The 27,077-nt window shown below is 44.3% G+C and overlaps 3 protein-coding genes, 1 long non-coding RNA gene and 1 other non-coding gene across 6 annotated transcripts in view; 4 read left to right on the top strand and 1 right to left on the bottom strand.

Moving 5' to 3' along the window:
• Positions 1-133: 133 nt before the first annotated feature.
• TRMT2A (tRNA methyltransferase 2 homolog A) lies at positions 134-7,296 on the bottom strand. Its single transcript, XM_027733094.2, has 11 exons — positions 6,325-7,296; positions 5,517-5,625; positions 4,848-5,029; positions 3,842-3,956; positions 3,475-3,590; positions 2,775-2,886; positions 2,192-2,314; positions 1,548-1,623; positions 957-1,073; positions 657-753; positions 134-506 (listed from the first exon to the last, which is right to left on the bottom strand). Exons 1-11 carry the CDS (start codon positions 6,915-6,917, stop codon positions 290-292), a joined length of 1,857 nt encoding a protein of 618 aa, XP_027588895.1. The 5' UTR covers positions 6,918-7,296; the 3' UTR covers positions 134-289.
• A 63-nt stretch (positions 7,297-7,359) lies between these two features.
• RANBP1 (RAN binding protein 1) lies at positions 7,360-18,020 on the top strand. Of its 2 annotated transcripts, none has more exons than XM_027733096.2 (6): positions 7,360-7,464; positions 9,147-9,283; positions 11,046-11,203; positions 13,096-13,224; positions 15,128-15,193; positions 16,145-18,020. In XM_027733096.2, the coding sequence occupies exons 1-6, from the start codon at positions 7,450-7,452 to the stop codon at positions 16,267-16,269; spliced, it is 630 nt and encodes a 209-aa protein (XP_027588897.1). In that variant the 5' UTR covers positions 7,360-7,449; the 3' UTR covers positions 16,270-18,020. The 2 variants fall into 2 exon arrangements, with proteins under 2 accessions (XP_027588897.1, XP_027588896.1); XM_027733095.2 differs by lacking the exon at positions 7,360-7,464 and adding an exon at positions 7,623-7,929 and having other exon boundaries at positions 16,145-16,300.
• LOC113994297 lies at positions 15,257-15,387 on the top strand. The gene has a single exon (XR_003543008.1). It is a non-coding gene; the product is annotated as a small nucleolar RNA SNORA77 (small nucleolar RNA).
• A 625-nt stretch (positions 18,021-18,645) lies between the features above and the next one.
• On the top strand, positions 18,646-23,358 carry LOC120322757. Its single transcript, XR_005562650.1, has 3 exons — positions 18,646-18,793; positions 22,715-22,826; positions 23,328-23,358. It is a non-coding gene; the product is annotated as an uncharacterized LOC120322757 (long non-coding RNA).
• Positions 23,359-24,370: 1,012 nt separating this feature from the next.
• ZDHHC8 (zinc finger DHHC-type palmitoyltransferase 8) overlaps positions 24,371-27,077 on the top strand; it is a 108,084-nt gene continuing 105,377 nt past the window's right edge. The window contains exon 1 of the mRNA XM_027733088.2: positions 24,371-24,557. Within this exon, the coding sequence (XP_027588889.1) occupies positions 24,454-24,557 (104 nt within the window). The 5' untranslated portion in view covers positions 24,371-24,453. The remainder of the gene's footprint in view (positions 24,558-27,077) is intronic.

Here is a 27,077-nt window from a genome sequence, read left to right as displayed (position 1 = left end):
CCCATCTCTGGAAGTGTCCGAGGCCAGGTTGGACGGGGCTCTGAGCAACCTGGTCTAGTGGAAGGTGTCCTTGCCCACGGCAGGGGGCTTGGTATGAGATGATCTTTAAGGTCCTTTCCAAAACAAACCATTCTGTGGTTCCACAATAATGAAATTTAATTCATGAGTATGATAAAAGAACTCAAAGCCTTGCACCTACTCTGCTGTACAGAGATTTATTCCCTGGGTGTTACAGACACGATGTTATGGACGCAGCTGGCAAGGCAGTGGTTTGTGCAGTGTCTCTGAGTCAGGGTGACTCTCCATGGCCAGCAGCTGCCTGGCTCCCTGAGGGGACCCCTCCCGCCGTGGGCTGAGCTGCTGCTGAGCTGCCATTGGGGTATTCCACGCGCTCGAAGCAGAGCAGTAACTCACAGTGCCTGGTCTGGGGGAACAGATCCACGGCCATGGCTCGCACGGGGCGGAAGGAGGCTCCTTTCACCCTGTTGGACGGGGCCCGGCAAAGGCTGAACGGGAAAGGACAGAAAGGGGAGGAAGAAATTAATCCGTGTTTTAGTCTGCTCATCACCACTGCTGTTCTTCTAAGAGCTCCCTCTCCCCAGCAAGCACAATTTGTCTTCTTAAGATTAAGTCAACCTAATGCAAGAAACACTCACTCTACAAAGTTGTTCATCGCGGCTCTGGGATTGCAGGAGACATAAATGAGCTTCTTCAGATGTTCTGCTCTTCTAATGGCAAGAATTACCTTGGAATCTGGATGATCAAAACCAAGACAGCTGTTTAGTGGCTCTGTGTGCAGCAACAGACTGGCAAAGAAATTCCAGGAACAAACTGCTGCAATACCCTGCTGGTCCAGGCCGTCCCTGCAGCCTCCACCTCATTTGTGTCCCGCTGGTGTTCCCTTGGGTTCCCCACCCAGCACCCCTGAGGAGAACAGCCCCAGCTGGGGAACTTACGCAGCCCTGCCCGTGGGGGATCCACAATAGTGACCAGGTTCTGAGGAGCCAAGACGTTCATCAGGGAAGGGACAACATCTTCTGCCTTCCCACAATAAAATTCAATATTGTTCAGTTCTGTAAGAACAAGAAGGGATGTCAGAGTACTTACCAAAGCATTTTCAGTACACTACATTGGATATTAAGTTCTGATGCCTTAGAAACTACAAATTGTTTAGTCTACCATGAAATCAGTGTCATTGAAACAATCACTGTTATTTCAGATCATTTAAACAACAGTAATTTGAGCATTTTCCATTATTTGGACAAAAGCAAAACCCCACAGCCAACAGCTACTGTTAATGTTTTATTTAGGAGGATAACTGGTTTCATTTCACTTCTACACTTGAAGAAGGAAAAAAAGCTAGCTTTTAGTCAATGGGCGAATTGATCTTGTGGGTTAACATGGTATTTGTTTTCAAGAGAGATTAAGTGTTTAAAATGGACAAGATCACTATCAACAACATGTAATTCCAGGCTGCTCAGATAAGGTAAAGAGCAACTGGCTGTACAACTACTGCTTAACAAACAGGGCACTTCAGCTCAACTCACCGTTGATCTGGGCATTGGCTTTGGCATCCTGCACAGCTTCTTGGCACAGCTCAATTCCAATCACCTTCTTCACTTTCTACAGAATCAAGGGGAAAAGCTCCCTCTGTGTAAGTTTAACCACTTTTCATAGCATCAGCAATTAACAGGAACTTTGCCCAGTACCTGGTCACGGAATTATTGCCTTGCAGGCAGAAAAAGGCTGAGAAGGGACTGTGCAAATCCATAGTGACTTTTTCAACTGAAATTGTGGGATGAACACCCTTTATCCCAACCTGTACGGGACAGACAGACTCCAGTTATGCTGGCATCTTTCTTTTTCGGGGGCCAGACTTCCTTACATGCTCTAGCAAACTCCACTCTACCCAGATGTAAGAAATGTTGGTTATTCATATCCAGAGCTTGCTGAGAAAGTCCAGACTAAATTAGTTTCAGAATAATTCAGGCTGCTCAACACAAGGGTGAGCTTCCATAATGACTTGGTAAAACAGCTGCAGGCAGTTTAATGAGACATTGTTTGAAAAAAATTAAGATCCAATGTGCTGCATTTCAGATGTATCGAGTATTTTCTTTCATTGTAACCACCCTTAAGATTAGCTAAGACAGGCAGTTACCCCAGCTTGTCCCCGGGAGGAGCAGGGGCTCACCTTGGCCAGGGAGATGCCGATGGTTCCTGTGCCACAGCAGATGTCCAGCACGGTGCTGTCGGGGCTCAGCTGGGCCCAGTCCCCGATGGCCGCGTACAGAACCTCTGCAGCCGCCGTGTTCACCTGCAGAGGGAGTTCCAAGGGATACACTTCCTCAGCAACAGGAAATGTGCTTGAGTGAGCCTTAGCAAAGCACCTTTTCTTGTTCTTAGGACACAACTTCACGTGTAAGTTAAAAACACACATTTAAAGTGCTGGAAGGCTCGAAATAAGTTTTGGAAAAGCAAACAAAAATGAGTCCTGCAAGATTCCCAAACCATCCACTGCATGTTCAGTGTTACCAAAAGCCTGCCATGGAACAGGAGGCAAACAAAACGAACTCGTATAAAGAAAAAGTTGTCTTCAGTGTGCTCCCATCGAGTTTACACTCCTTCACTGCTTTTACAGCCAAGAGAGATATTTAATCACACTAAATATAAAAGATTAAATCACTAGATATATAATATCTTGTTCCACAGCATTAGTCAAGCTCAGGGGCATTAATGCAAATCCAGTGAAATTAGGAACTTCACATCATCCTTACTTGAAAAAATGCATGAGGAGAAATTCTAAATTTTAGGCCAAGAAGTTCTTCATATATGTACTTGTCACCAGCCACATGCTCCAAAGGCAAGTCTTCTAGGTTGGGAGATTTCCTGAGGGTGGGGGAAGAATGGGGAGACAAAATAGGGGAGAAACAAAAAAAAGACAAACGTGTTTGTTACAATTTTTACCAAAGCTGTAGTCACCCCAAAAATTGTAGTGCTGCATCCTAAGCAGTAACATTTATCATCTCTTAGAGACTCTTCTTGGTCATTTAGCCCTGCAGTGTGCAATTGTTCCACTGCTGGTTGCTGTAGGACCTACCCTATCTCTGGATGAAGATGGTGTGAGCCTTGTGCTCTAGGAGGGAGGATGGGGAGATTAAAAGAATCACAGAAATAGGGAAGAAAGGATGTAGAAGTTACTTGATAATAATAAACCTCCATCTACTGCAGTAAACACCTCCACAGCTTGACAGCCAGCAACAACTGGTGGGTTCACCCACTGAAACTCTACCTGCCTTCATCCAGAGAATGGGGAATTCCAACAGTCCCTTGTGGAAAAGGTAAGTGACTTGCAGAAATGAGTAACACTGATGCTACTTCTCTGAAATAGCCCAAACAAGGCTGTGCAAGTGCTACCTGCTGTTCTGCAAACACAAAACATGCACCACCGTCCCCCAGAGACATCAACCCCCTCACCTTTGTCCTTCCTCCACAAAGTACAGAGAGGTGACACCACTGCTCCGTCCCAGCCCTTCTGTGAAGTATTTCGCCAGAGAGCTTTTCAGGTCAGTGAGCTCTTCTTTACCTAATTTCTACAGGTTTCATTGGAAAGAAGGGAGAATAATCACGGGAGTGACTTGGAGATGGGATTTAGTGTGTACTGTTTATAACATAGGAACGACTTGTTCGTTTCCAGGTATCAGTCTAAAGAGAATGGAGTAGCAGTGCAAGGCAGGCTACAGCAAGCAGTGGTTGTATTTCCTTCTGCCTGCACAGATCACAGACTCAGATGTAAGCACCTCAGAGCTGTGTGTGGGCTGCACCCCTGCCTGCAGGGCAGTACCTGGGGGTTGAAGTAGGCGATGGCCATGAGGTGGCCGCTCCTGCTGGTGCGCACAGTGAGCTGCTTCCAGTGCCCCTCGTAGGTCTCGGGGCTGTAAACCGAGTAGGGAGTTGACCTGCAATTTGCAGAAGCTCCATTACTTATACACAGAATTATTTGTTTTGCATAACATTAAACAGTTCATGGACACAAAAGAACATCACTATCCAAAGCGATGGAAAAAATGTTAAGTACAAACAGAGGCTGCACTGATTTGTCAAGAAAGGAATGACTCCCACACCTCAACTAAGAGAAAAGAACAAAAAGGACTGATGAAGAGATAACATCTCCTAAAGCAAAATAATGTGTGCCTAGTTCTCAAAATCCTTTTACCCATTTTAACCCATCTAAAATTACAGAGAGGCAACAGGCAGCTTCTTATCACGTTCAGAGAATAACACCACCCTTTATATCATTAGCTTCTCTGCTTCATACCAATTTCAAACCTTCCACCTTCATGATTCTTCTGAGGTTTCCATTTTTGAAGATTTAATTGCTTTTTAAAGAAAGCACTCATTTTTCTAAAAAAGTATTGCTGCTTAAATGTACAACTTCTGTTTTATTCCTTGCTGCAGGATGATTCTCTTCCTCCCAGGAAGCAGTGGACCTTTGTTATTCAAATTTCTCCTTTTAAAAGCATTTCTTTGCAGTTAGTGGAAGAAGCTCACAACTAACACACACTTTTTATTGTAGACTTACACGTCCCACTGCTTGCAATAAAACTGTGTCCAGTTTGTACCTGTCCCCCCATCTCAGAGCAGCCCAGAAAGAGCAAGGGAAAAATACCCCGTGAGCCCGTGATCCAGGCACAAGGTGGAAAGAAAGAATCACTGAAAATTGAGGCTGGTACATCTTAGGTCTTTGAGCTCAGAACAAACACTAAGCTTTTCATAATATTTCATTTTACAGATAATTTTTGAGTAAGATATCAAAGCCTTTACGGATAACTCATTTTACTTATGCTCACCTTATGAAGTCTTGGAAAGCTTTTACTACTTTTTTGGCAATAGCAGGAATGTGAACAGTATCAAATGGCTCCACTACAGCACATGTACCACCCTTATATTTGCCAAGACGACAACCCACAGTTTTGTCTTCTTGATTTACACCAATCCCAATCAAGAACTCACATTTGTTGCGATATTCAGTCTAGATTCAAAATAAAGTTATGTAAGATATTTATATAGCATTTATTTGTACATGCCAAGTTTCTCCTGAAACAAATCTCATATGGTTAAATGCATTTGCAAATGGACACAGGACATTTAGTTCATATGGAAGATACTTATGGATTTTGATGTGTGTGAACTAAGAGTAACACTGAAAAGCATTAGTAAGTCTTGTTATCTAAAGAGCAAACTATTGCCTCTGCTGAAGAATGTATTAGCTTACAGCACAGGCTTGCAGGGACAGCATATTCATTTTAAAGTTAGAATATCCAGTTAATTGTGTCTATTTTCTGCTTCCTATAAATATGTCCACACAGTATTTACATGAAAGGCAACAACGTCTAAAATTCATCATTTATTATTACAAGAAGTCGAATACTCACTGTCCACTGTCTCCTAAGGCCAAATAAGGAACGAACCCCTCAGCTCATGAACCCCAGCCCACACGTTACCTGGGCTGACGTTACCTGTAATGGTGACGCTTTCACTCCCTCCACCGGGCAACACAGTTTATTAAACTTCTGCTTCTGCAGGAACAACCAAGGTAATAAAGCTCTGTTGTTATTTCCTATTTCCCTGCCCAAATCAAAAACAAAAAGTATAAAGCACGCAGTTAGAAAAGTTGATGTCAACAGTTGCACAAAACATTTTCTTGTACAGGGCACAAAAACGCATCACATTATCACATGGAAGAGTATTTCTTCCAGAATTTTTTAACAGGCAAACCCTCTCCAACTTTATAAGAGTTGACCTGAAAAAATAAGGGTTAAATGTAGTTACTATGGTATTTACTGGATTTATCAATGTACCCATGCATGAAAAGAATGCCAATTTTATCCACGTAAGGCAAGAGACAGAAGTGATACTTTGATCTACAAAGACAGGTCATAAAATTTTGAGGGGATTTTAAAAGAGAAAAGCCCAATAGTAATTTACCATCTCTACAGATTGATTATCTCTTATACCCTTTGACAATGCCATTTTTTTAAGGGCACAAACATCCTCCTGCTTATGGAACAACAGACTTTAAAACCAATTCCCCTTCATTTAGCAATTTTTTGAAGCTGACCGAGAACAGCAAGTTTTGTCAACTAGAACAGCTTTTAGGCCCTACCATCGCAGGTTAATCTTCTATTTACTTTGACAGGGGATGTGAGTTTTGACCTACCTCTAACTCACTTCATTTTAGAGGTAGCAATTGGTGTGAATTTAGCTACATCCCATCACAAGGCCAAGTCCCGTACACACTACAGTAGCGTTACAAACAGGAATTACTTTGTCAGCTTCTGCAGCACTTGCTCGCACTCCTGCAGCTTCTGTGCCAGCTGCTCCTCGTAGGGCACGTTCCACAGCGGGGTCACCACGTCCGCGATCCGCTTGCTCAGGGGCTCGTCCCCCGCGGGAGCCGCGCGCTTCGCCTCCCCCGGCTCCGCGTCCTCCTCCTGCCGCCTCTTCTTGGCGATGGGGTCGGCTTTGGGCTTGGCGAGGCGCACGCTGAGCCGGCGGCTCTTCCAGAGCGCGCCCTGCAGCACCCGCACGGCCTTGTCCCGCTCCTCCTCGCTCTTGAACGTCACGAAGGAGAACGTCTGCTTCCCGAAGAGTTTGATCTTGTGCGGGTTGAGCCCGTACTTGGCGAGGAACTTTTTCACGTCGTTAAACCCGATGTACTTGGGCAGGTTCTGTATCTCTACTTTGTAGATCTCGGAGGTGAACAGGTCTCCCTTGATGTATCTGTACACGTCGGGGCTCTCAGCGGAGTCTCCCCCGGCCCGGCTCTCCGGCTCAGCGCCATCTCCAGCCCCATCTCCAGCCCCCTCCGCCGGCGCCGTGAGGCCGCCGGGCTCGCAGGGACCGCGTTCCTCCGCCATGCCCTCAGCCAGCCCCGCGCACCGCCCGGGGCGGGGCCGCGGCGTCACGGCCGGGCCGCTGCGAGGGGAACGGCGGCAGAGGGACGATCGGGCCGGTTTTTAATCTCTGCCCCTCGGCGCGGCCGCGGCCCTCAGACACCACAATGAAAGGACCGGCCCGGCCGCCGCCTCCCCCCTCACGCGGGCGCGCGCCATCTTGAGCCCCCCTCCCTGCCGCGGGCGGGCGCCGCCATGGCGCGGGGGGCGCCGGGAAAAGCGCCGGGGAACGGGGACGACGAAAACGCTTCTCGGGGGGACGGCGACACGGGGATGGCCGGCGGGGGCCGGTGACACGGGGAGCGGCGCCGGGGCGGGCTGCGGGGCCGGCGCGGCGGGGCCGGGCGGGCGGCGCGGTGGCCGCACCGGGGCGGGGCTGAGGGCAGCGGGCGTTTCCCATCGTGCCTCGCGGCGGCGCGGCGCGGGCTGCGGGAATGAGGTAAAGGCGGGCGGGGCGCGCGCAGGAAGCGGCGAGCGGAGCGCGGACAGCGGGGCCATGGCCGACACCGCGGTGAGGGACGGGCGGCGGGGCCGGGGGGCGGCGGGGCCGGGGGGAGAGGAGAGCGGGGAAACAGGTGGGGCCCGGGGCGGGGGGCCGGGGTCGGGCAGGGCCCGGGACGAGCGCTGGGCCGCGCCGGGGGCCGCGCGGGGCCGGGGCGTTGCGGCCGTTCCGCCCCACCCGCCGCGGCCGTTCCCCCGGGCGCTCTCGGGTGATCCCTCTCCCCCGTCTCCTTCCTTTCTTCTCCTCCTCCAACTTCTCCCTGTCCCGCCCCTCCCCCGGCCCGGCCGGACCCCTCGTGCCGCAGCCGCTCCCCCACGTGCTCCGTGTCGCGGGTATCGTGATAGCGGGACCCGCGTTCTCACGTGTGCTCCTGTGCATGGTGCCTTTCTCATGCCTTCTGTAACTAATCGCTCGGGCGCAGGATGGACGATGAATTGCCCGGCGGCATGTGCTGCTCACACAGGACAGGACAATGTATAAAAGTTTGGCTAATGCTTCTTTTCCTGTTTTTTGAAAACAGATGTGACGTAACGCCTTTCTTGCTTTTTTCCCCCCATTCTGGAACGCTGGGGACATAAAACTAACGATACCTCGTTTGATGTTGTTGATACAACTGGATTTTACTTTGCAACATTTCTTACCTCGTTCTCCTCCCTCTCCCCCCCCTTTTTTTTTCCCACTATTTAGTAGAAATAGGCTGCTTTATTTCAGTCGCTTTATGTACGTGTGGTGTATACCTGCACTGTAAAGGATGTTGTGCACAGAGCCTGTAAGAGTGGACTCCTTCATCTGTAAAGTAAAAGTAGGATTTAAGTGTCCCCAATGTACAGACTGTTTTTCCTTTTTCTATAATTCAAGAAGAAACAAAAAAAGCCAAACTCGAATCAGTTCCCTTGTCCCGAGATAGCTGTCTTGTGGCTTCATTAAACTTGCACATGAATCTCCCTTCTAGGCTTGCGTAGTGAGTGCTTCTCAGCAGCCCGTAGGTATGAAGCACTGGAGATGTTTATCACTTGCCTACTAGTCACACAGTAAAAACTGTTCTTAAGCTTAATGAATGCTATGACAGATTCCTAAAGAACTTAAATAGGCAGTAGCAATTTGGCCATTTACCAATAACCTAAAGTTCCTTGAAGAGTATTAAAGCAAAAAACTTAAATTATTGCATGAGGTTTAGAGCTGTGCCTCAAAAATATCTCTGGCTGTTGGTGATTCTAATACATAAAACAGAATGCTGAACTTGGGATGCAGTGTGTCCCTTAAGCTGGGTTAGGTGGTTGGTTTGGTGGTGTGGGGGATTTTTTTCTATTTTTCCCAGTAGTGATGGGTCATTAGACTCTAAGAAATAGTAGGGTTTTAGTAGCATAAAACACATTATATAGGAGAAATGGCTGAAGAAATTACTTTTCCATAACCAAGAGTTATTGCTCCAAGGCCAAGCCTCTGCACAATTCATGAGTGGTAGGATTAAAACATCCAGCACTGCATGAGCACCTTTTTTTTCATACTTTAACCATATGTTGACTTGAAAGCCACTTGTTTTCAGTTTTTCTTTACTGTTACAGGGTATTTCAGTTAATAAGATCTAATTGCTGAAAAGTCATAAAGGTTTTAATTTTAAATACAGGTATAAGTACTCCAGGCTTTAGGTTCACAGCATAGTTATTTGTTTGTGTTCTCTTTCTCCTCAGGAAGCACACGAGGAGCATGATACTTCTACTGAAAACACAGATGATTCTAACCACGACCCTCACTTTGAGCCCATAGTTTCCCTTCCTGAGCAAGAAATAAAAACTCTGGAAGAGGATGAGGAAGAACTCTTCAAGATGTAAGTGCAATAATTCTGTCTGTTATCTGAATGCTTATTATGCTTTAACTTGACTGTTTATAAAAAGCTGTATGAAGCTGTAATGCAATTTGGTTGGTGTTTACTGTGATGGCAGAGATTGACTGGGGGGTGACTGATAATAATGCCCCAAGAAACTGAAGTTTGGAACAATAGAAGGGAGCTGATAGTGCAGATCTGTCTTTAGAACTGTTTAGCATGAAACAAAACAGTAATTTGAATAATAATAAGAGGCTTGAAGCTGTGTGATCACAATGTAAAACAAGTGTCTTGTGAGGAAAGAAAGGAGATGTATATGGAGTTGCTGCCATGTATCCCCAGGTAGAGGGTGATGCACAATGTACTGAAATAATAAAAGCAATAGATGCAGCATTGGGGCATTTGTGGCAGTACCTCTTTCTTGTCTAAAACATAGTTTTATCCCTAGATTGGGCTTAGTGTCAAATCAGGATAGCTTGATCTGCCTGAAGAAAAGTGTAGCCTAAAGGCTTAAGAAGTGTTTTGAGTTTGATCCCTGATGTGCTTGATTTAAATAGCTTTAAAAAATACTGGTTTTACTTAATCACAGAATGGTATTGCTCATCTGGAAAAGAGGTTTGAGTTCTCCTTACACAGATGCTGGTAATAACTCAAGTGCTGGTCAGGTTCTGACAGGTACACGGTGAGATCTCTGACCCTTTGGCCTCTCTGCTTGTCAGGGCCAGCGTCACATGGAAGGATTTTTTAAAGAATTATTTTATTTTAAAAGATCGTGGTAGTGAAATAACAGTGTAAGTTCTGGTGTTCTGTAGGTTAATTTTCATGTCTGCAAAGGGGTGATGGAGGAAAGGAGTCCTTTTTTTTGTGAATGCTGGTGGTTCTGATAGTTAAACTTGGGGAATAACCTGCTGAATGCCAGCTGGCCTTGGAAGGAATGACTTGCTTTGGTCCAAGTAGTTAATGTGAGTCAGAGCCTCTGTCAGAGTAGCTTGCTCCAGCATCTGACACTTTCTCTTGAAGCCCCTGGTTTAGTACAAGTGCCTCTCCCTTGCATTTGTGTATCTGCCCTGCAGTGTGAGCAGGTGCCTCCTGTGCTATACCACTGTCTTAAACTCCTCACTAGCAGAGCTCAGGCTGTGTCTTGGCTCAGTTTTGACCAGTATCCCAAACTCCTCCTGTTTCTCCTCTGGCACACTGGCATCTTGGAAGGTTCAGCAGTGATGTTCTGAAGCAGACATGTTCCACTTTATTCCTGATTGAAGGAGAGCAGCAAGTAGGCTTTTGGAGTTAAAGGGAAATGAGTGACTCTAGAGGGTGAGGCACTTAAACAGCTGATCAAACACTGGGCTTGGAATTTTACAAGAGTCTCTACTTAGCATTAAGCTGCTAAAGTTTGTGAATTACTATTGCTGGGAAGATGAAGCAGTTGTACCTATATGTAAGAACTCTGGCTATAGCAACATCTGTTAATTAGCTCCCTGAATTTAAAAGGTTACCTAAACCAAATGTGTTTGTCATCTCAAAGAGTGTCCAGAACCTGTCGGATTTTAATATAGTCATTACATCATTTCTAATAGCTTATTATTAAAGTTTAATTTATCCCATCAGTTTCTAAATCTGTGCGATGAATTGGAACAGAGACCCTTATAAAAGGAATTGTTTTCTTCTGATGTGTGGCTTTCAAAACCACTGTGCTGTTCAGTCAGCTGTGAGGTTTCAGCAAATGTTTCTGCATGCAGAGTAATTAAACTGTCTCTTCCTGCAGGCGAGCGAAGCTGTTCCGGTTCGCATCCGAGAACGAGCATCCCGAGTGGAAGGAGCGAGGGACCGGTGATGTGAAACTCCTGAAACACAAGGAGAAGGGAACAATTCGCCTCCTCATGCGGAGGGATAAAACTCTCAAAATCTGTGCAAACCATTATAGTGAGTTCTACACCACAGTACTTCTTAGTTGGGTTTTAAACAATGGCTCTGCAGAATTGTACAGTGGAGGTTAAGAACTCCGTGGGGTTTTAGTAGCAGCTACAGAGGTGCTGTACATCTTTTGAACAGACATCAAATTTATATTAGACTGTAAATACAGTTGTCTCTTGCTCTTCACACAAGGCCACAAGCATCAAAAACCATTAGGGCTTATTTTTGTTAATGGAAGGAAGGTGCAATTTTTTTCCTTCGGACTCTGATACTGCTCTAAGACTAACTGAAGTCACTTTAAAATTTAGCTGGGATAGACAGGCATTATGTAACTTCCAGTTGTGTGTAGTTTACTTTAATGATTGATAGAGTATAGAAAATGCAGGCCTTAATACTGTTTGGGATAAGAATTTAGTGTATACTGGCTTGCTTTTGTAAAAGGGTGAGAAAACCCATCATGTAATAATTTACTACTTAGAGCTAAGTCTTGGAACTGCTAGAACCAATCCCTTAACCATCAGAAAACAGATACTGAGGTGCCAAACTAATCTCTGTCTGCCCTTCCCTGCTTGTGAAATAAACTGAAATGAATGTGGTACATTGGGCTGACTCACTCAAAAAAGAATCCTCTTTGAATAAAAAGAACATGAAAGTGCAGGACATACTTGAAAGTCAGCATAAATTGCAACAAGTAGATTAATTTGATAATACTTTGTTGCTTGCTTTGGTAACAGATTTTTATAGGAGGAGTATATAGTGGTCTGTGGAGTTAAACTACATTTAGATAACTTATATTAAGAAGTAGCTTAATACAAACCTCAAGTCAGAAGCAGTAATTCTTGTTTTCTTGGGGTAGATCCTTCAGAAAGTCAGACTGTTCAGAGGACACAGGTGTTCCTGTTTAGTAAATGAAATGGCAAATATGAAAGCAGTGCAGTCACCAACCAGCAAGAAAAAACCTTTTGTTTAAGGAAATAAATGTGCATATACAAAACAGAACTGATAAATTTATAATATTCATGTCAAATTTTGTTTGAGTTTTTTTCCTGGCAAAGCTGCTCTCAGTATAGATTTGTTCAATGAAGTTATGCTGACTCACAGGCAGACAAAAGGACTCTCTTCATTTTTGCAAAATACTGAATGGAACAAAATGTAATTTGATCTCTAGATTTTAAAAATGCAAGGGAGGGAGTAGACTCTTCAGATTTCTCCTGAACTAAACAGGACCCAAGGGATCAAGGATAAAAAAAACCCTCCCTAAACTTTGCATGTCTGGAATGCACCAAGTCTTAGAGCAGTGTGAGAACTTCTCCAGTCAGTCAGGTGAAGTAATTGGAGCATCTTGGAGGGAAAGGGCTCCATTTACTGGGAGGGAACAAAGGGATTGAAATACACTGTGCACACCTTGCAGGGCTGCAGAACTCTGTCATACCTTGTACTACAGCTTTAAATTGATGGCAGAGAAGTTAACTCAATTTGATGATTAATTGAAGGAATAATGCTTTTTTTTTTAACTAATTTTGGTAGTATTTTCAGTGTGTAAAGGAAGAATGAATGCTGTTTGTCGGTCTGGATACCTTTTCCTCCTAAATCATTTGCCTTCAAAGTTGTGCTTAATGACTGCATCTCAGTATCACAGTCATCTGTTTTAAACAAAAAATTGAATCAAACCCTCCGTTTTTTAACAGTAGGGAACCCTCTTACACAGTGATGGTGCATTGTTTTATTTGGTGATGTAAGGAAAATGATATATGGGCACCACTGTCTTTTATTTATCCAGAGTAACTTGTGTGAAGTGCTCTACATAACCACTGCAGGCTGTTGCCAGTGAGATTTCTGGAGGCTGGTGTGGAAAACCTTTCCTGTTGTGCTCTGTACATCTTCCAATGCTTTCCTTTCAGTCACACCCTTAATGGAGCTGAAGCCCAACGCCGGGAGCGACAGGGCCTGGGTCTGGAACACACACGCTGACTTTGCAGATGAGTGCCCCAAGCCTGAACTCCTGGCAATCCGCTTTCTAAACGCAGAGAGTGAGTGGATGGCACTGAACTTACCCTGCTTGTAAACTGTTGTGTCACACTGCCTGTCTGAACTGCTGTAAATCACTGCTGTAGGTACACTGTCCCACCATGCATGGCAGTGTTAGCTAATTACTTCTTTATCTGAGAGGAGTCTGGTAATCACTAAACATGTGTGTTGACAAACACTGTAGTAATTAGGCCTTTAGGAATATTTGTTCAATCTCTGCCCTAGGCACTTTTTTTAATCTAAGCCATTTTGTGCAAGTGCAATGCCAATTAGAATAAAACTAAAAGCAGTTTAGAGGCTCACATGCAGCTTGTGTTCATTTATCTCAGGTGCTGAATTGTAGTTAAGATATTTGCATTAGAAGCAGGGAAATCCTGATCTGATATTTCTGGTCCATCTGCATTAGCAGAACATCTACGTGTTTGTTGGGGTTTTTTTAAATGAAGTATGTAGTATCTTCTGTGTTTTGATTAAGTGGATCTCTCAGTGAGAAGTGCCAGTCAAACCCATCATACTAGTTTGTGTTTTTTTCTGGAGTAACTACACTGAGTACCACAACACCAAAGTAACTCTAATTATGGATCAGCTAGGATGAAATCAAAGTAGTGTCTGGGTGGGGGAGGGTTTATGTTGGTTTGGTTTGTTGTTTTTTGTTGGTTTTTTTAAAGAAGTGAAATGAAAAAGTGTTGCATTTCCTGCTTCACAATTTGCCACACCAGTTTAGTGTGTTAGCTTTCTTTTGTCCCCACATGTTAGATGGATCATAAAGTGTATTCTAAAACTAGATGAATTTGCCTACATCTGGGAAGAACTTAGTGTATCGTGCTTATGTCCAACATCATTGTTTAGCCAAACAAATCTCTGATCCACTTGCTTAGTGCTTGCTTCATGATCAAAAAGGAAATTAAAAGGGTTTGGTAATTATTTGCTCATCTTCTTTGAAAAGTCCCTCTTTCTGGTGGAGGCTGTTCAGCCTTTTGAATGTTGTGTCCTGGGGGAGAATTCCTGTCCTGCTGTTTGCCCTTTGCAGTACTGACTAAGGAGATGACAGGTGAACAGACAGAAGTGTGTCCTTCAAGTGTCTCCTCTGTTTGAGGTGCTTGAAAAGGAATCGATCCAAGCTCTTCCTGGGCTAGTTCCATAGTGCTTTCAGAATTCCTGTGGGGCAACAGTGACCTCGTGTGGGCAGCCAGCCCAGCCTGGCACGGGAAATTACCTCCCTTGTTGCTCTGGGGTTAGGAAGCACCGTGCCCATTCCTCTTTTGTCTCTTGTGCTGGTTATTACTTGTGTAGAAACATCAGTGTAACTAAATCAGCTGGTTGGAGTGAATTGAGTGGTGGCTTAGACCAAAACATCCTGACAGTTGTGCATTCTTAGCTCTTGTCTCAGGAGCAGCTGGAGTGCAGCCCTTGGGCCAGAGTGTGGGTGCTGTACTAATGGAACAGGCATTGGCTGCCCTTGTTCATGCTAAGAACCCAAGTCATGGGAAGGTTGTGGAAGACTCCTGGTGTATAACATAGCTCACAAAGATAGTAGTTCAGAGCTAATCTTCAGTCTTTTGCATACAGATAGTTGTGTGAGCAGTCTCTGACATCATGTTCCTATTCCTGTAGGCCAGAGACGGCTGGGAGTTGCAATAACTACAAAACAGCTCCTGCTGGCATTACATTTTGATTATTTTGCAAAATAAACTGCTTCAGTAGACTTGCTGAAGAAAATAAACTGCTTTTGCACAAAGATGTGATTGAAGAATTTTGCATCCTGTGTGATTTACTAGATTACTTCAGAGGTCCCTACAAAAGTTGTTTACACAGCTTCTCGTTGGGTGTCTTTCCTCAGGATCAGAAGTATTCAATGTTGTGAGGCAGCAAAACTAATGAAAAAATATTTTATCATTGAAACAGATGCACAGAAATTCAAGGCAAAATTTGAAGAATGCAGGAATGAAGTAGGCAAGAAAGCAAAGAAAGGTAAGGTGGTCTCAGTTTTCCAGCTGTGTGAGTGGTGACAGTGCCCTGGAGTGTCGTGTTCCAGCAGACTCACTCTGTGCTGAACTGCAGCCTTCAGTTCAGGTGCTTTTCTGTCTGCAAGAGTAAAGCTCACTCCAGTGACCATGGCCTTCTTTGCTGTAGAAGGCTGTTACAGTTGCTGTTGGGACATTGCTTCTTTTGAAAGCATACCAGGGAAGTATTTATGGTTTATGGTACACAAATGAACTGTGAACACTGCAACCACGGTCTTGTTTCTTCCTCCCAGTTCCCTTTCCCAAATTCCACAAAAATATAATCATGCAAGTATTATATTTAATGTTTTGTATAGTTGTTAATGTGTATGAAGTCATAGCATTTATTCACAGGTCTCTTAATAGATTGTTGCACCATCTTATAGAATTGCCTGTGTGCCAAGATGTGTCACCATATCAAATAAACAATTCCAGCTTTTCTAAGTACAGGCTACTTGTGGTCTGCATCAACATTATTCAAGGTATTTAGACTGGGCTTTGCCAGTCTTAAGAACTCCTGTTCCTTAGTTTCAGACTGGGGAACTTGACTTCTGGTTGTTGTGGTTCAGATGAGAAGAAGCTGGGTCTTGTCTGGACACTTGTGTGGAGCTTGTCATTGGCAGCAGCACAGCTGGCCAGTTGTTACACAGTTCTCAGTCCCTGTAATAGGCCCTCATGTGGTGATTAACATATGCAAGTGGTATTTCTTGAACTCTGACATCTGAGATAATAATTACCAGAGGAAAAGAAATGGAATGAGTCACTCCAGTGGTCGGTGGAGAATGTCTTTATTTTTGTTCACATTCTGAATACCAGCTGTCTGTCCCTTCCCCTCACCCTCCACTTCTCTACTCTTTCCCCTGTAACAGGAAAATCCATTACTGCCTCTATGTAACACTTTTCCTAATCAATCTTTTAGCAGGCACAGACAAAAATGATAGTGCTGATAAAGTTGCTGAAAAACTAGAAGAGCTTTCTGTAAAGGAAGAAAGCAGAGAATCTGAGAAGAAGGAGACCAAGGAAAAAACTGAAGAAAAGCAATAAAATCATCCTGGGCCTTGCAGTTTTTCCTTTACTTTTTTCTTTCTTTTCCTTTTTTTTTTTTTTTTTTGTTTTGTTTTGTTGGTTTTTTGGTTTTGGTTTTTTTAAATTTTTTTTACAAGGGACTTTATAAGGAACACAGATCAACATTCAGGTTGTTTTTTTCTAAGCTTTTGCCCTTTGGAAGGTGTCTTCAGAAAAATCCATTCCCCAGTCATGAAAATGTACTGTGCTAACTTTCTTTTCCATAGTGGAAACACTTATTTATAGTCATCCAAAAGAGTGAATAAAACAAACGTGAAAACAGCATCGGGGCAGAACTGTAAAGGCTTGTGAATGCACTTGTTTCCTTGGGTGTGAAGCTACATATCATCATTCCTGTGGATTTAGCAGGTTAACAGACTTTTACCAGCAGGGAAGGTCAGGATGCATTCATGGTTCTTGTCTGGCTTCTCCAAGTGTGATGTAGCAGAGCTTTCCCTGTGCTGTGTGTGTGCTGGGCAGGGATGTGCCAGGGAATGGGGCACCGAGAGCCTTCCTGGCACACTTGGTGCTGAGCCATCAGACAGGGAAAATGAAGGTGGGGGAGAAAATGCATTATGTGAGGTTTGTCAAGGATTTTCCTCTTAAGAAACAAAACCTGTGCTTCCCCCCTGCCCCAAATTTGCTAATACTACAAAGGCTTGATTCCAGCAGAAAGCTGCTGCTGTTGTCCCAGATCTTCCACGCCGTGCTCCTCGCTGGCTGAAGGCACAGCAGCCTGTTCTGCCGAGGTGTGTGTGCAAAGGAATCCAAACTGTGTGAGTACCTTCCCGTGAGATTCCCCGTGTCAGCAGATCCTGGCAGTTGTAGGCTAAAATCGAAAAGCTTTTTTTTCCCCAGGGCTTTGGAGCTCACATTGTTCTTACAAACCGGAGGAGTTCTGAACTCCTCAGATGCTTGGTAGGGAGGCTGTCCCTCTTGGAGAGTGGCAGTCACTTTGGAACAGTTAATGAAGTTGTACAAGCTTGAGGGACACTCTCCTTGCCAGAATGGGCAAATTGGATTAACAACAAACATGTGCAGTGAGGAGACTTGACCGATTTCAAGGTAGTGCTAGAGTAAGAAGATAAACTGTAGTAAGCAATAAAATCAACACAATTAAGTCTGATAGATGAAATGAACTTCGTTGTTGAACACTAATACAAGGATTGTGTTAGGATAGTGATGAAATTTTGTAATAGTTTCCAAAATAATTAATGAATACCAGACAAAAACTGCTAAACTGTAAGACTGAGTGATGTTAATGTTGGATAGCAAGACCTTTTTATCTTCATGAAGAGGCTTTTAACTTGGTCAGGTTCTGCAGCCTACTTGAGGAAAATATATTTTTTAAAAAATCATGTTTTAGCACTGTCTTTTAATGCTACCATGAATGAGTCTTAAATCTGGAACTGTAATTAAGGTACTCACTTCATTCAAACAGAGTAATTCCTTTGGTGTTTTGCACATTCCCCTTCAAGTACAGCAGATATCAAAAGTCTGTTAATTAACAAAGGTGGTTGAAAGGCAAAATGAAATGCTCCTTAGTGTTTCTGGTTTGGAAATAACAAGACAAAGCTACTCTGAAGTATTTAACATTTGAATGTAAAAGCCAAATCTTTATCCATGAGTCACTGTAAATTCTCTGATCTGATAATGTCAAACAGTGTGTCTAAATTGATAGAAATGACATTTTAAAAATTCAAAATAAACTTAAATTTTCATTTAAAGGATTTGCTTGTTGTTTTAAGAACTCTTCCTGGGAATGCATTTTTAATCTACAGGGGCAAAGTGATGAAGGCAGCAAAATGGGTGAGTTGGATTTCACTGTCAGACACTGGACAGGAGAGGGGAGGCAACACCTGAATTACTTAATTTGTCTTGATATTAGATATTGATGATTCCTGCTTAATGTTATTACCCTCTTCTTCCCCTCTTTTTTTATGCATGCTTAAATGATTTCAAGACATTTCCATTCCTGTTTAGGTTGATTGATCCATGTTTACAGCTCATGGATTGGAGCCATCCTTGCAGGTCTGCAGTCTCAAAGAGCAAAGTTATGAGAGACCACTAAGTGAACTGATTTCTCTGGATAACATTTGGCTGAAGAATGTTCTAGTCCCCTAAAGTAAAGGATGGTCAGGCAAAGTTCTGCTCACTTTAGAAGCCATAGGTGTGCTGTTCTACACCTTAAAAAGCAGTAAGTATTTTTAAAATTGATCTCAGAGAAACAGGACTTCCGTGCAAGTCGTTCTAATGATCAGCTTTCTTATATGTAAAGTAAACCAGCACGAGGAGTCCTTGAAATGTTTTTGTAGCTTGCTCTGTACTGAGTATTCTCCAGTTCCAGCTGATGCAGTGTTGTCTCGTCCCCCTGCCCAGGTCACCAGGGATTCATGGTTTCCCCCATCTTCACTGTTGACAGGGATATTGAGCTGACAGAACCTGCCCTGCCTTGTCAGGCAGTAACTTGGCTCCAGAACTGCAGTAGTCCTTTGACAGAAAGGTAGGCTTGTAGTGCAAAAGCTCCCTCTGGAATTTGTGGGCGCAAATACATCAGTTGCCTTATACTTGTTTCTGAAATGGCAATAACTTCAGTGTGATTAATGTCTGAACCTGTTTGAAAGTCTTGTGTCAGTAAAAATAGATCACACAGAAATTGCTCTAATTCACTGTTCAGACACAGCACAGAAATTCAACTAATTTCTGCAGTTCAGAGGAGTGTGGTGAGACTCTGTCTCTAGGATTTTAGAGGCAAATTTGATTCTAGGCTGTTTTAACACCTGCAGTTCAACAGTGGCAACTTTCTTTTTTACTCCCAGTGAGGCAAGGTAACTCATAGCATGTTTAAACTAAAATAGTGGGGAATATAGCTTTGTTGATGCAGCTGGATAGAGAATAAAGTCCTTTTAAGCATTTCCAACTTCAGTAACGGCGTTATTGAGAATATGAATCTTACAAAAGGTACAACTGCAGATTTTTTAAAGGTTTTAATCTATTTTCAGTAAAGAAGGCAAATACAGAGGGTTCATAAAGCATTGGCAGGTGCTAAAGTCTGCAATTTGTAAAAATCCTCTGCTTGAGAGGCTTAGAAAGATGCTTTCCAGGCCAGGCTTAGTGCCCCAGCCTTTAGAGCTACTGATGGGTTTGTTTGCACAAAGCTGGATGGGTGAGTATCTGAGGACACCTCAGTAATGAATGTAACCTTGAAATCAGTAAATTTTGACAAGCGTCAAAATAGTATCTTCTTAGCAGGTAGTTAAAGAAGCCTACTTACAGCAGTGAATTCAAACCAGTTCCCTCTAAATCCCATGGTAATGATTTTCAAGTCTACACTAATGTGTTGGGTCCTTTTCTTTTTTTCCCTCCAGGAATAAGCTTGTATTAGTGGTCCTGAATGTCCCATTAAGAAATTGCCAACACCACAGTTTGTTGTGTTTTAATACTGTAAATGACATTTTTTTTCCCTGGGTGATGAGGATATTTCTCAAGACTACCCAGTATAATTCAAGTTCCATTGCTTCATAGAAGCAGTGCTTATCAGTTTGAATATCTTGTTTGCTGGTATATGAACACTGTTGGCTTCCAGAGTTTCAGCAGCATCATTTAGAGGGATAGTTCATTCTAGTGGAGGACAATTACACTTAAGTAACGGTTTTAAACGGGATGGTTGGTGAATCTTCAAAACTGTTTGGAGGCTCCGGATTTTTCCGGAGTATGGAATGGGGGAAAACGCGGACTGGATTTTGGCCGGAGTACGGAATGGAGTGGGGAAAGGGGAAACCCGGACTGGATTTTGGTCAGAGTATGGAATGGAGTGGGAAGGGGGAAACCCGGACTGGATTTTGGCCGGAGTATGAAATGGAGTGGGGGAAGGGAAAACCCGGACTGGATTTTCTGGAGTACAGAATGGAGTGTGATGAAAACCCGGACTGGATTTTTCCAGAGTATGGAATGGGGGAAAACCCGGACTGGATTTAAAAAAAAAAAATTAAAAAAAAGTGAAGGGTTGGACTTGATGATCTCAGAGGTCCTTTCCAACCTGGCTGATTCTCTGATCATTGTGGTGTAAGTAGTTTCTTGTGGGGATCATTTAGGAATCAGTCTGTAGAGTTTCAAAGTCTCACAGTAAATGCAATCAGTGCCCCATCAGTGCAGTTGGGAAATTCTGCACAAATGCTATTCCATGGAAAATATCTATTGGAAGACTCTAGAAAACTTTGTGGGATATCTGTTTAGGCCACTGAAAAGGCATTATTAGGCAATAATTTCTTTATTTGCCTGGTAAGAAATGAACAACTAAATGAAAATTGTCATATTGAAGTTCCAGTGGGTAACTTAGTAGGTCTGGCTTGTACCCAGAACTATCTGGCCCTGCTTGGACTTTTTGGCAGGACTGGGCAGCACAAGATGATCCAAATGTTCTGAGCACTGCAAATTTGATGGAAAAATAGCTTTTCCTAACCAACTAGTTGCTGATCCTTGAGGGTTCTCCCAGCGACCCTGAACAGTTTGCAGGTCACCAGTACTATGTGGGCTGACAAATGCATTTAATGTAGTAAGCAAATCCAGTAAGAAAACTACAGTTATTTATTGTGGTCAGTGTTTAACGACAACAGCAAATATGAGCTAGGAGCTAAATTGCATAGTGACTGATATAATATTCCAGGGATTTTCAGTACTTTCAAGTGTGCAAAATAAAAGAATTTTCTTAACCGTGTAGCTAAGATTTCCAGCTAATACTAGTACCATGATTTGATATGAAAATTGCATGGCAATCAAGCTCTCCTGATGCTTGCTCTGCTGGGAGTTCCCTTTCATCTGCCCAGCTCTGGGTGGTGCCCTGCCACGTGGCTCCAGCACAGCTTCTGTGGTTGGCCCTTTCTCATTTGGGGTAAAACCTCAGAGTAAAATCTTGAAAGAAGACATGCAATTACTAGCCATGCTCTGCCAGATTATTTTTAGATTGCTCTTTGTAGCTGTATTTGTTCTTTGTGTAGTCATTAAATCTTTCCCTAGCTCATGCTGCCATTGCTGTTTACCTCAGTGCTGCCAAAACCTTCTGGCACGCCGATAAGGTAGTGTGAATCCAGAAACTGCAGTCCTTGAAATAAAGGTGTTCCAGGAGAGCAACTCTGAGACATGTCTGTTCTGCTTTAGTCAAGTCCTCCTCAGACATCCCCACACTTTGACTGGTAAAGTCATCTCATGGCTTTAAATACACTTGGCTTGTAACACTGAGATTGAGTGTTGCTCAGCAGTGCTTTATGCTGTCTTGAAAACAGACTTTCTCCAGAGCTGGAGTGTTAGTGGGAAGGAAAGGAGGTGAACTGCTGGACACCAAATTAACTATCAGAAGGCAATAATTTTCTGTAATCTGTGATGTGCAGCAGAAAAAAGTCATCTCAGCATAAGTAATGTTCAGCATAGCCCTGTAGACCTGTAACAGAGACTGTCTCAGCCCCCTCCTGGCAGTGCTGGTCCTGCACCGTGCACAGCACAAGTGTTGGGATCCACAGGATGGTTGTGCAGCCCAGCCCAGGCTGGCACAGTGTTCTTCAAGATCAGTTGAAGTTTGGAGAAGTTCCCCCTCTTGTTGCTGTGAAAGCTACAATTCTTTGTGCCCTGGCTCCACGTACTCACACAGTTTTATCTTTAGTCTCCATCTATAGAACTGTTGTGTGCTTAGGAGATAAAAAAAAGACCCAAGTGGCTGCTGAGAACCTCCTTTCAGAACGGGAGTGGCTTGAAAGACTGACCCCCCAAATAGGGGCAGATACAGCAAGAGCAGCATTAGTGTGTCAGAGTGAAGGGGAATCCATTCTGAAGGGTGGAACGAGCAGAAGCCCTGAATCCTCCCCACCTGCAAAGCTGCCTCTGACAGACTTTCTAGACAGGGAGGAATCCTAGTGGGAAAAGACAACTGAAAGTGTGGATTAGGCATAGTCTTAAGAATAACTCCTGTATTCACATGGAGGAATGTTACTGTCCCAGAAGGGCTTTGACAGATAATGAAATCTAAAATCATCAAACTTCAAATATGTATCTTAAAATGAGCTTGTGCTTATTGCTTCCCAACTCCTGCTAGAAACTTGGCAGGATGCTTATGTGGCTCACCTAGAAAGGAAATGGGCATGTCCATGCTAAAAATGCAGATATGACTTTTCTCTTGGGAGAGAAGTTTTTCAAGCCCTAAGAAATGCATTTGAGTAATTCTCGTACTGTCCATTACAGGATGCTGACCAAACATCAAAACTGGTCTATAATGCTGCTTAGGATAATATTTTCCAGTTTAAAATATCAGTGGAAAATTAATCAGAGTTCTGTTTGCAACTAAAATTCTTCACTAAGACTGTTGCTTGAGTGGGAAGGAGGAAGGGGCTTGAACTGATTTAAGTGATAAAGTCTCTGCTTTTTGTCATGCAAGTGGTGCTAAAGTAACTCCTGACCTGAGTGCTCCTGAGATGGATCTTCCAGCCTAGTTTTGAAGAGGAACCCAGTCCCTTCTTGGAGATCTCTCAGCAATACCATCAAACCTGGTAAGTGACAGACATTGAGAGACTTGCTTCCCAAGGATGCTTTTGATCCAGCTCCTGGAGCTAACTGTGCCTCAAGGCTTTCGGATTATTATTATGCAGAGCCTGGTTCTGTGTGAAATTGTTGACCTTTTGATTAGTTACACGGATTTTAAGAATAATTAATTTCAATAAGCTGGCATGACAAGGAGTAGTGAAGCATAGGAAACATTCAATGTCCCCCAAGCATTTAAAAATAACTTGGTTAGATGTTGTCCCTCCCTATCCTCATAAATCTAAGTCTGGTGTTCATTTTCAGTTGACATTTTTAAAGTTATTCTAGAGGGCTAGAGAATATATTTTTTTCCTCTGGTGGTTTGGTTTTTGGTTTTTTTCTGAAGTGGGGCAGTTGTTAGCAAAAGCTGAGATTTCACACAGCCATATGTCCTAGGCTGGAACTGGCTGGCTTTGTTAATGCTGATGCTCACAATTTTTTTTTTTTTTTTTTTTTTTTTCAAACTGCAGAGTTGAGGACCCCTATGGCTTTTTGGTTGGGTTTTACTTGTTCAGTTCTTAAGACCGCTAGAACAGGGGAACTAATCGAGTCTCTTGAAATGAGAAATGGTAACGTCCTTTCAGAAGAGAACCGCAGTGGATACCTTCTATACCTTCTGGGGCGAGCTTGCTTTTAACAACCAGCAGACACTGCAAATGTGGCTTTTGTTGTCTTACGAAGTGGTTACTTTATCTGCGTGTTGGCAGCTGCCAAAGGGGGATTAGCTGAGGGAGGGAGCAAGCTGCAGCTCCTGGTCTGGATTTCTAAACTTCCCGGTGGCCTTGGACCACTCTCCCTATGTGATGGTTTCCTCCTGACCAAGGCGAGCTGCTGGGTGGTGCCCCGAGCCTGAACAGAGGAGCCATTCACACACTGCTCTCGAGAATGCTGATTCGGTGAACTTCCTGATGTTACCTTAAATTACCTCTTCTGTCTGCCTCCTGATGCTAATGGATAGATTTAAAAAGCACAGAGCATAGTGCCATTTCAGTTATGCTCGCGCTCAGTTATTAATTTTGGAATCGGTTAAATTTGGCAGAGTGCAGCAGTCCCCCTAATACCGTGACTCCGTGTTTGGCAGAATGAAAAGCAGGGTTTATTGGCAGAGCTGCAGCGCACGGTCTGTGCCGAGCCGGCCCCGTCCCGCAGGGACCCCCCGGCCCCGCTCCCCGCCGGCCCCGCGGTGCTGCAGCGGCTGCACCGCCTCCTCCCTGTGCAGGGAGCTCTGCGAGGGCTGTCGTGTCCCGCACAGGGAGCTCCATACATCGCCTTTTTTTCTTGTAACAAGGAGAGAGCCGGCCCCGCGCTGTCCGCAGGGGCTGCCCCGCTGCGGGAGGGCGGCGGCTCGGCCGCCCCGGGAGCTCCCGCAGCCCCGCTCGCCGTCTCCCCGCAGCGCTACCTTAAGGGGCTGGTTGACATCAGCTGAGTGGGCTGGGCGGTGTGGGTGGGATTTCCTGTGCTGGAGGTCAGCTGCTCCCGTCCCTCTCCCGTCCCTCCCTGCCGCCCGGGTCCCGCTCTCCCCGCGCCGGAGGGACCCGCATCCTCCCGGCGCCCTCCTCTCGGGTTGGATTTACACAGTGATGTGTAAGCTACAGGATGCCCAGCAGCACTGGAAAGAGGTTTAAACCTACTAAATACATCCCGGTCTCCACTGCAGCTGCCTTATTAGTGGGTTCGACTACTTTATTTTTTGTTTTCACGTAAGTACGGCTCTGGCGGAGGGGGGGCCGTGCTGGGGCCGCCCGGCCCGGCGGGGAGAGGCGGCGGGGCTTGACAGCCCTGCGGGCCCTGCCGCTGCCGGTCCCGCTCCCCGCCCGCTCCCCCTGCCCGGCTGCGCTTTGCAGGGGCTCACGATCGCTCCGTATCGTGAAATGTGCCTGACAGGCAGATCCACCATTTCATGGCACACAAACCCCGTCCGCCTCCCGCCCTGCCGGCGGTGTGCGGCGGAGCTGCCGGAGCCCCTCGGAGCAGCCCCTCGGAGCGGGCAGGGCTGGGGAGGTGCAGCCCAGCCCGGGGCTCAGCCGGCCGGAGTCTCTGTGCTCCGGGAGGCAGCGCCGGCCTCCTCCCTCAGTCTCAGGGTTCATCCGGCAAAGCCTCTCCAAGTGGAAGGAATCCTATTCTAGGCATTACCCATTCTACATATTTTTATGTAACTGTTCCTGAAAGGCTGAGGATCTAATGAACAAATTTACATTTGCTTGAAGGAGAGACGGGGAAACTTTTTTTTCCCCCCCTTTCTGTTTCCTCTTCTCTCATTGCCTTCTCCCTTAAATGCGGGATTGGGCTCTGGCGGGCGGCTCGCAGCTCTCCAGTAGTTCCATTAATATGTGAGTGCTGTAGTGCTTCGGCTGTTTCCTCTCCCTTTCCATACACTGGAGTTCTGTCGCTCGTAAACCCTTCCTGTGCGGGGGTATCGGCAGCCTCCCTGCAGAGGTGTCAGTGTTTCCAGAGAGATGCTCTGAAAGGAGCCTTGACCAAGCTGCCTTTTGGGAAGGTGGAAAGACGGCTATTGCATATTGAGATTTATTGTTTCGCTTATTTTGAAGTTTTATTATTTCCGTTTTCCTTGTTTTGCCGTTGCTATTTTTTCACCGAGCTCAGTGAAGCTGTTGGAAGCAGAAGGCTCTGTAAGAGTGGGAGTTATGTGTCTATGTCATTATCCTTCGTGGTTTGGCTGTGATATGATTCTTGATGTTTCAAAATGCTGGTGTGGTAATCGCAATGTAGGATTTCAGAATAAATGTGGATGTTGTTTTGTCTAACAGTTTCTTAAATCAGAACAGATTTTGACACTGAGTAACGCTCTTGACTTGATGTGCCTTTATTTCTCATTGCTTGTTTTCAATGCATTTGATATGAAGTAGTGGTGACTCCTTTCAGGATATTATACTGTGTCAAGAACTGGTCAAGCCTCAAGAACTGGTACAAGTATCTCCCTATCGTTCATCATTTGGGCATCTAATTATAGTTTGGTGCTTGCAGGCAAACACAGGACAGAAGTTGGCTTTTGTGATGAACTTGGTTAACACTGGTGTGGGGAATATTAAATGGTTGCACAGTCGAAAAGAAAAGGGGATCTTAATGCCGGCATTTATTTTTCCTGCTGCCTGAGGAATGGATGTGTGCTGAGGCTGTTTTGGAAGCTGGATGCTTGTTTTCGTATGATACTTCCAGTGTAGAGCTACAAATTGCTTAGTGATGTAAGACTTTCCTGGTAACACAGTTGTTGTTGAAACATCCTTTTGGCAGCAGGACATCAACAGAGATGTTGGTTTTACAATTTGTTACTGCACGAAAGAGGCAATTGGCTTTAATTCATCACCGAATCTCAAACTTCACTCTGCTCCCTCTGTTATCAGTGAGTAATTACATGCAAAATGAACTATTTTAAGGATCTCTCCATATTGTAACTTGGCCTGTGTATCTTGAAGTGTTAGTAAATTTTTTGAGGACTGTCCCAGACATACGTTCTCTGCTGCTGCCAAGTCTTGTGTGTAATAAAAGTAACACATAATTGAGCAACTGTTGCCAGGCAGGATCTGAAGTCCTGTCCATTCAAAAATACTCAGATGAATTTGTATGGAATTGTTGTTTTTCATGCTGAGCAGTTTTAGTAAAATCTGTCTATGTTGTACCATCACAGCAAGCAGTACTCATGACATTAGTGTCTGTTGTGTGGTGGTGGGTTTGTTCCCCTTTTCCTGAGCATTTCCATTTTTATCTTTTTTCCACAGGCAGGGTTTTGTGTCTTGATCTTGTTGCTGTCATATGTTATTAAAGGCTGAGATAGATCTGAATTTTCAGGTGTGTTGACTTGCACAACTTGTTTGATGTTGGATAAATCTCTGATAATGCAGCAGTTGAAATGCTGGCCTAAAAATGCTTTTGATACAATCCATGCTTGCTTGTCAGAGCACAAGAACTTAATCAAATGAAGATTTACATGTGTGTTTATTACCTCCTTATTTGTGTTAATTATCTGTAAGGCTGCTGTGTCTATAATGAAGTAACCTGTGTATAAATACATGAAACCAAGGATGGATGGAACTCATATCAAATTTTGGATGCAGATCAGCTCAGTGGGATATCAGGGATTTGAGCAACTTCAGTGTGGTGAAACAGAATAACAGAGGTTAAAATATGTGGAAAAATGGAATAATAACTATTTTTAAACCACTAACTGAATAGAAAAAAAATCCTTTTAGGGCACTGGAAAC

This window comes from Pipra filicauda, unplaced genomic scaffold, assembly GCF_003945595.2.
Source record: "Pipra filicauda isolate LSUMZ 115617 unplaced genomic scaffold, ASM394559v2 scaffold14_size4853619_pilon, whole genome shotgun sequence".
Classification (NCBI taxonomy): Eukaryota; Metazoa; Chordata; class Aves; order Passeriformes; family Pipridae; genus Pipra; species Pipra filicauda.
Note: the sequence above shows the minus strand (reverse complement) of the source record. Positions and strands in the feature narration are given on the sequence as shown.

Coding starts and splice junctions, on each gene's coding strand:
- TRMT2A (XM_027733094.2), bottom strand. CDS start 6,917: ATGGCGGAGGAACGCGGTCCCTGCGAGCCCGGCGGCCTCACGGCGCCG. Junction 3,957..4,847: donor GCTTTCCAAGACTTCATAAG/GTGAGCATAAGT, acceptor TGCAAATTGCAG/GTCAACTCCCTACTCGGTTT. Junction 2,315..2,774: donor CTCCTCATGCATTTTTTCAA/GTAAGGATGATG, acceptor CTCCCTCTGCAG/GTGAACACGGCGGCTGCAGA.
- RANBP1 (XM_027733095.2), top strand. CDS start 7,846: ATGCCTTCTGTAACTAATCGCTCGGGCGCAGGATGGACGATGAATTGC. Junction 13,225..15,127: donor CCGCTTTCTAAACGCAGAGA/GTGAGTGGATGG, acceptor TCATTGAAACAG/ATGCACAGAAATTCAAGGCA. Junction 15,194..16,144: donor AGGCAAGAAAGCAAAGAAAG/GTAAGGTGGTCT, acceptor TCAATCTTTTAG/CAGGCACAGACAAAAATGAT.